The sequence below is a fragment of the Etheostoma cragini genome, chromosome 9, assembly GCF_013103735.1.
Source record: "Etheostoma cragini isolate CJK2018 chromosome 9, CSU_Ecrag_1.0, whole genome shotgun sequence".
Taxonomy (NCBI): domain Eukaryota; kingdom Metazoa; phylum Chordata; class Actinopteri; order Perciformes; family Percidae; genus Etheostoma; species Etheostoma cragini.
The window spans coordinates 15039590-15047454 of NC_048415.1; the positions used below are offsets into that span (position 1 = coordinate 15039590).

General features: G+C 40.2%; 2 protein-coding genes and 1 long non-coding RNA gene across 3 annotated transcripts in view; all 3 read left to right on the forward strand.

Annotated features, from left to right (window-relative positions):
• LOC117951125 overlaps positions 1–280 on the forward strand; it is a 1241-nt gene extending 961 nt beyond the window's left edge. Inside the window, exons 5-6 of the long non-coding RNA XR_004658061.1 lie at positions 18–78; positions 186–280. This is a non-coding gene — a long non-coding RNA (uncharacterized LOC117951125). The remainder of the gene's footprint in view (positions 1–17; positions 79–185) is intronic.
• A 696-nt stretch (positions 281–976) lies between these two features.
• tor3a (torsin family 3, member A) lies at positions 977–5636 on the forward strand. The gene is made up of 6 exons (XM_034882673.1): positions 977–1310; positions 1522–1644; positions 2454–2719; positions 3515–3690; positions 4134–4258; positions 4562–5636. The coding sequence occupies exons 1-6, from the start codon at positions 1145–1147 to the stop codon at positions 4807–4809; spliced, it is 1104 nt and encodes a 367-aa protein (XP_034738564.1). The 5' UTR covers positions 977–1144; the 3' UTR covers positions 4810–5636.
• A 1848-nt stretch (positions 5637–7484) lies between these two features.
• calr (calreticulin) overlaps positions 7485–7865 on the forward strand; it is a 6493-nt gene continuing 6112 nt past the window's right edge. The window contains exon 1 of the mRNA XM_034882672.1: positions 7485–7753. Coding sequence (XP_034738563.1) covers positions 7660–7753 — 94 coding nt within the window. The 5' untranslated portion in view covers positions 7485–7659. The remainder of the gene's footprint in view (positions 7754–7865) is intronic.

Here is a 7865-nt window from a genome sequence, read left to right on the forward strand (position 1 = left end):
CCCCCCCCCCCCCCAAGAATGCAGCAGTGAAGCCTTTGGTCCAGACGAGTAACCCTACGTGAAAGCTTTTGCTCTAAAGTGAGTTTGAGGGAGTAGTCAAAGTAATTTTAATTTGCATCAAAATTGTTTCTGCAGTCAGTATGGAAAGCTAAATTTAAGTTTACAATTTCTTTTTTTCTTCTTAGTTTTGGATGCTGCCCAGGATCCAATGGACAACATATGAATATAAATGGTGCAAGATGTGGCAATAAATACTGAAACAAATGCTGTGCTTCTGTCTCTTATAAACACTTACTGATTTGTATAATGGCTAAATTTCTAAACTAAGTGGCTGGGTTTCTGGCCTACAAACTCAAGCCAGATTCTTGGTTAAAGATTTATAATTTGTACTGAGACCTTGGTGTCTCATGCAAACAGGGTTTCCTTCTATCCCAGAATATGGAATTTGACTATACAAAGTCAGGGTAACTTTCCTAATCAAATATGAACATGGTGAAAGGTCTACTTTAAAGTTTTAAGTTTACCCAACAAACTAAGAATTTTTACACCAAACCTTGAAAGGAGAATCTATAACTTTTTCTAAATATGATGCTTTTAGGAAAGTATTTTGTCAATAAATGCAGAAATTTCAAAACCTTACTGATCAGAGAGAGTTAAACAATTTGTATAAGCCACTTAAACTGGTCAAGAACGGAAAAGTCCTTCATTTATATACTTGAAACTTAATTTGAGTATATTCTCATTTCTTATGTTTTTGTGAATTTGCACCGATGTTTTGGTTATAAGCTCGACCCGAGGCATAGGTAATTTTTTTTTAAACTGATTTTATAATTAAAAAAAATGCCTTTGTTCTGAACGAATAAAAACTCTTCCTTTTTGGGTGCCGTAAGAAAGACCACGTGATTAATTAAACCAGTAGTCAGCTATAGCATTTAAAGATGGGCGGAGCTAAATTGCCGCATGCGCAATGGACAATTGGGGGGGGCGCGCTGCTTCCTCCTTCGCTAACATGGTGGAAAGAGGTAAACATTCCACACTGCAGGCCGCCAGCAGCTAACTGTCGGGTCGGGTTTAGATAAACCGGAGAGGAGAACCGGGACGTGGGGTTCAGTCTCGTTTCGGGCACCCCCGACCAGCCGCTTCAATGTTTGTACAGTGGTTGCTGCCTGTGCTCTGGGCTCTGTCCGCTGAGGCCGACTTCTTCCAGTTCGACAGCATTTCCAATGTTTCCACTTACTATTTTAATTACATTTATTGCAATATATGGGAAGGGGAGTGTCAACCCAACCAAGACGATGCTACACAACAAGGTACGAAATTGTTAATATACGAAGCTATCCTGTCACAAGCTGTAATGTATGCTTATCAAATTTCATTTAGATTTACCACAATGTAATGTTCATAACGTGAACTTTAATGTAGGCCTACAGTTCACGTTATGAACAATCTGTCCTCCCCGTCGATTAGCTTGACACTTGGTATTGATTTATTACTGACTCGTTATCCTGTCAATGTGAGCAGTTCCTACCAGGGACCTTTGGGCAGGTTTTCATCAGGACTACGTCAGCCTGCTGAATCAGTGGTACTGTAGCGTGGGCCAGTGCTGTGAATCTGGAGACTGCAGGATAACCAACAACATCACAGGTATCACACTCCAGCTTGGTGGTTGCACTTGTCTGCTGCTGTGGCCTAGTGCATGTTTAGGACTGTCCGGTTGGCCGCGAGACAGCAAACATTCTGCACCTATAACACTATGACTGTAAATCACATTCACTTTACTGTTTTGACTGTATCATGCACAATATGTATAAATGGACTTCAAGCCTAACGAGTCCCTGTTGACCTGCTTTATTCTAGTTATAGATTTGCATCTTATCATTTCTGTTCAATCATGACATGCTGACACTAGAGACCCTGAGAAGAAGAAAATGATGGAGGTAGAATACTTTATTATTACATTTAAATTGTTTTTTTTTACTTTAAGGTAAGCAAGCCAATTAAAAGTACCCTTTTAGAGTGGTTTTGCTCTTTAACAGTCCTTTTGTACTTGCACCCATAAGAATTTACATGTTTACTAGTAATTATTAGTTGTTCCTTTGCTGAATCTTTTATTAAATTGGTCACCTTGATTGCCCTTTGACATTGACTATTGTCCTAAATATTGTCTTGTCAGTTGAAACACTTCTGAGCCTTTCCAGTTTAAATATACTAGCGCTGTATGATCGCCGGGATTATTAGTTATCTGGTAATTTTAAGTTTTCTTTTAAGAGCTTTGTTTTGCTTTGTACTGAAGAATGACGCATACCAATGGGCTTGTGTTTAGATTAGAACGCACTGACAAAGGACTCAGCCCACGTGGGGTGCACTCTACCAGGTGACTCATAGTCACTCTGATACTGTTACTTCTACTGTCGTCGTTGAGCATGCTCTCTTTTCTGTTCGCACATGTGCAGGCCTGGCGAGGGACCTTCAGACGAAGCTCCACGGGCAGCACCTGGCTCAGTCTGTGGTTCTGAAAGCCATCCAGGGTTTCATCAACAACCCAGAGTCCAACAAGCCGCTGACACTCTCCTTCCACGGCTGGTCCGGCACCGGCAAGAACTTTGTGGCCCGGATTATCGCTGATAACCTGTATCGTGATGGGGTGAAGAGTGAGTGTGTCAGACTGTTCATCGCCCCGTTCCACTTTCCACACGCCAGACTGGTGGACACGTACAAGGTAAGTCATCCAGGGCCCTCTTGGCACAAAGTTTGACGTCATGTAGCAGGAACACGCTGGCAGTGTTCTTGGGACCTCCGTTTACTTAGTCCGATGTTTAGTCTGTTTTGCATGTGAATGATAACGATCAAGCACAGATGCACAAAACACAAACATTGGTTCTACAATTACACACTATGCTTGGCTTTTTGGAACCTAGTGTTTGTCCAACCAGGCCACAGATGCCAACGTAGTATCTAATCTATTAGATTTCAAAATAATGGTTGACACAGTGTTATTGCACGAATGAACCCAGATTTAACAGGGTATAGTACACAGGAGGACCTTTAAACCCTGATATAAAATCTGCAGACTGGGCATAAAGACGTGTCCAGACAAGGTGGCCCTTATAAATGAGATTTAGAGGATTAATGAAGATACTATATTCATTCTAAAACGTTTAACCTTTTGTCCTTAATGGCTAAAATGCCATGAAAATGTTTCTTCCTTTGCTAAAAAAAACATTTGAGTAAAGGGAAAAACCAAAACCAAATTTTTTACATAGAGTGAAACGTGTTGAACTATAAAAAAAAAAAAAAGCGGAAGAAAAGTACAAATCAGTTTCTTGTCACGTGTTTGGTTGTTCTAGTCGCTGTAATTTACTCATATACTAATATATTGTATTTATATAATCTGAAACTGAAATTTCACCTAAAACTTTATTTACTTTAACCTACTTGAACCTGTGTCAGACCCCAGACCTTAACAGATTTGAATGGTTTTGGAATCTAGTTGGCTCTTCCTCTGTGTGCCCAGGGCCAGCTGAGAGAGGCGATCCGGGACATGGTGTTGCGCTGCCCTCAGACTCTGTTCATCTTCGACGAGGCTGAGAAGCTTCACCCCGGCCTCATCGATGCCATCAAACCCTACATGGATCACTATGACAACGTAGATGGTGTAAGCTACCGCACAGCCATCTTCCTCTTCCTCAGGTTGGTATACATATCAGGCTGGGCCTGTCTGTTGAAGCTGGGTCAAAAACTCAGAATGTTCTCTCTCCCAAGTGTTCTGGCAGCTCACCTGTGATGAATGATGCTTCTTCCTGTATCTCCATTAATCCTCTTGACGTATCTTTAATGTTTTCAAATTCCTCATGTGTGATTATCTGCTGAAACTTTTAACATTTGGTCAGATCTCATTGTTCAAACTTAAATTAGCATGTGCTTTTGAATTTGTTTAAAACTAACTGAGTATCTCTGTTGAAGTAATGTATTCAAAGAAAGCATTGTGCAATTATTTTAATTACCCTAATCTGTGATGCTGTGATCTCTGCACAAATGCATCCAACCAAACCAAAATGAATCTAATCCTTCATTAACATCAACAGCTGTAGAGATTTTACATCATGTTTTTGACGTGCCTGTGGTCTCTACAGTAATATCGGTGGCGCGACGATCAATGATGTAGCGCTGGACTTCTGGCACTCCGGTCAAAATCGAGAGGACATCGGTATGGAAGACCTGGAGCATCGTCTGCGAGCTGAAACAATCGAGTCTCATGGTATGCTGCAGTGCTAGCTTTACGTTACTCAGCCGGTTGACAGGTCTTCATCTCTCTGCAGCAGTGATATAATTGTTTGCCATTGCCATTTCACCCAGAACAGGAAGTGTTACTGAGTAAGATCATTTGCTGTAAGCATAGAGCTGCAGAGTGGAGTATTGATTCTTGATGGGATCTTGATTAAACAACCCTTTCCCATTAAAGCAAGTCTGTTTTAGCTTAATATAAAACATTGATTGGTGGAGCTTTAAGTTAGGTTTGGGGATTTCTAATCAGTTTTATTTGCATGGTTCTCTTCATCAGGTGGGTTTGCTCAGAGTGAGCTGATGTCTGGCCACTTGATCGACTTCTTTGTTCCATTTCTGCCGCTGGAGTACCGCCATGTCAAGCTCTGTGCACGGGACGCCTATGCAGCCCGAGGTCTGGAGACAGACGAAGCTACGCTGGATGAAGTGGCCAAGGCGATGCTCTATGTCCCTAAAGAGGAGAGATTGTTCTCAGCCCAGGGATGCAAGTCCATACCCCAGCGGATCAACTTCTTTCTCCCCTAGAAGGAGAGACAGACAGAGACCCGGAGGAGGTGTGAGATTGCTTTACCAGCCCATCTGCATACAGGCGATGTCTGCTCTGCTCCACACACTCTCCCTCCACAGATACAAAACGTGTCTGTCCAGGTCCCTCGGTGAAGGCCAGACAGCGGGGCAGATCCAGTGTTGGAGGGGAAAGCAGCATGCTGACTTGAGCAGTACCAGACAGTTATCATGTGCAGTGTGGCTGCTTTTCTTCACCTGCCAGGTTTGAATCCTCACAGTATCTAGAGGGAGGATTAGAGAGTGGCTGTGCAGTGTATTTCATAGAGAGATACTAATACATTCTTATTGTCACTGTTTGTCTGTTCCCCTTTGCCAAAGTTTTAATTGCGCTGTTTTTAAAGTTGAGGTAAATTCATACTTGCGTTTGCATGTCAGACATTATGCTGCACTGATTTATTTATTGACATTTATTTATTTATTTGTGCCATATTTGAGCATCTTACTATATCAGATTATTTTTGTGGAGTTGTTTGAATATGAATGTGTTTGCACTGTAAGGTATTTGTAAATAATAAACGCCACTGTAGTTAGAAAAGAATGGTGGGTGTAACAGCTAGTGTACATGGTACTGCAACTGTTACTTGAAATTGATACTGGAATTTGTGTCAGTACATGTGTCGGAAGCAACAAATCTATTTGAAAGTTTGATTTTTGTGTGGAAATATGTTTAATAACAGTGCTTTTTGTTTTATTTTTTATTCTAATTCATTTTATTGTTTCACATGAACCTAATACATGTCTTAGTGTCGTCATCATTCATACATAATATACTACTGTGAATTTGAGGCGTAGTTAAAAAAAAAACTGAGTCTGACTTGCTTTATTGCTATCATTCATGCATTCAGTTTCACACACATTCACACAGGGCTGAGTTGGTCTGCTTTAAGTGCCAAAGCTCAGGGTCACATCACAAGAAGAATGTGAAAAGAAATAGTTTTAAGAAAATAAACATCCACAGTAAACAAACAAAAGTTGTTTTTAGTTTTTAGTAGTTGCATGGTGCCTACCAACTTTCTGTTTCTTTAAATGGTGAAAGCCTTATGTTCATCACAAAAAACGCGGTGAAAGCACTCACGCCATGGGTGGTAAATTACATCCTACACATATCGAAGCTGGAAACGATGAGTTGATCAGTTGATCAACAGAACAATCATTAGCTAGCAGTTTTTTTATTCAAACTTGTGTGAATTTTTTACAGTTTTGTGTCTACTTGATAATAAATAGATTTCCTTTAGATTTTTAAGTGTTGATTGGGCAAAACGCAAATATTTAAACATCGCATCTTGGGGTCTAAGAAATTGTATGCATGTGACATTATTTCTAATAATCAAGAAAAAAAAAATCTGCACAGTAGTTGATAATGAAAATAATTGGTAAATGCAGCCGAGGAGGAGGTTTTACATTCACACACACACACGTGCACACGCTATATAAGATTTTTTTTTTTTTACACAGTCACAGGTAAATGTGATCTGGGGTACGTACAAGCAAACTTGTTACTACTTAGGTAAGAATAGTTGTAATCTATCCAATAGCATCTTTCTTTATCTCTAATCTTGTATGTCTCCTTAAAGGAGAATTCCGATCAATTCCAACACGTAACACTGTTGTTTGTAAATTTGGAGTGCTGCAGTAGATGTGACAGAAAGGCGTGTTTTGACCAGTGTCAACTTCACCAGAAAACAGGAAATAAACAGAGGTATGTGTACTGGCTGAATTAACACAACTTTTATGCCTTTCTGTCACATCTACTGCAGTCACATTTGCTGTGTTCACTTGGAAGGAATAACTGCACATGGCTAGACACTGGTAATGACATTTTGAGCATGTTTAAGAGGCTAAAAGCAAGTTTAAAACTTGCCCTGTTTAAGCCTGTTGGGGGCAAAATTAAGTAGACAGCACCGATTATTTTCATTTTTCTTGCTACTGACAGCACTCCAAATTTACAAATAGAGCTCTGTGTTGGAATCGACCGTAATTCTCCTTTAAGGAATACAGGAAAAGGGACAGAGTTGCTCGACGCTACACAGTGGTGACCTTTATGGCTTAGTCCCGATTCTCCTCGATCAAGTGTCAATACATCCTGAATCTTCTTCAATCTCCAAGCTAACTGGCTCTCCAAAATTCTACAACTAATTGAGTTTAACTGTGCAGAGTAACTTTGCAAAACAATGCATGTGCAGAGTTTGACACTAGGTTATTTTCACATTCATCTGCTAAAGGCTAGATTGATGTGTCATTTGGACATTTAGAGTAAAGGTATACAAATTATTAGTAACAGAAAAAAATAAGTTTATTGAATTGTTTTTGTAGAAAAAAAAATAGACAAATTGTCAGTCAAAGCCGAACGATCAAAAGAAGTCTGGCAATATATGTTAAATTATTACATTTAGTCTGACTGTGGCTACATTAAAAAGCTTCTAAATTACTGATTTTACATTGATTTAAACGTGTATTGGGATTTTCCTCCAAAGCTTCCCCTCTAGCACACCATCACTCTTCCTTGGGCGTGTATCAAGCTAACGCGTGGTCTGCTCCCGTTGGCTACAGCAATTATCCGTTCGGATGGTCTCTCCTCCGATTGGTTGAGAGAGTAACGCTTCCTTATTGAGCATCGGAGACGACGTCCAATCAGATTCAGACATCTGTTCTGAGCCAAAAAGACCCTCGGTAGCGTCTTTCACTTTAACGTTACTGTATGATAGACTGGGCCGATTTACAAACCCTGCTACGGTATACACAGATTATATAGACTAATTTGTAATTATAGTCTTTTTTTTATTTGGCGGGGTGCTTTAGTTTGTCACAATGACAGCCCTGTCGCTGCTTTTGATGGCCGTGTCGGCAGCATCTGTGCTGGCTGAGTCCACTGTCTTTTTTCGAGAGCAATTTGAAGATGGGGGTGAGGTCCTTTTATTCATTCAATTATACCTACATTATTTTCCACTTATGTTTTGGGGGATTTCTTTGAACCTGTATGTGTGTGTAGGATACACACACATACAGGTATATAT

What these genes read in the sequence shown, in the direction of transcription:
- tor3a (XM_034882673.1), top strand. Translation starts at nt 1,145, where the DNA reads ATGTTTGTACAGTGGTTGCTGCCTGTGCTCTGGGCTCTGTCCGCTGAG. An exon ending in GCCATCTTCCTCTTCCTCAG is followed by an intron (nt 3,691 to 4,133) that starts GTTGGTATACAT and finishes TGGTCTCTACAG; the next exon opens with TAATATCGGTGGCGCGACGA. An exon ending in TGAAACAATCGAGTCTCATG is followed by an intron (nt 4,259 to 4,561) that starts GTATGCTGCAGT and finishes TCTCTTCATCAG; the next exon opens with GTGGGTTTGCTCAGAGTGAG.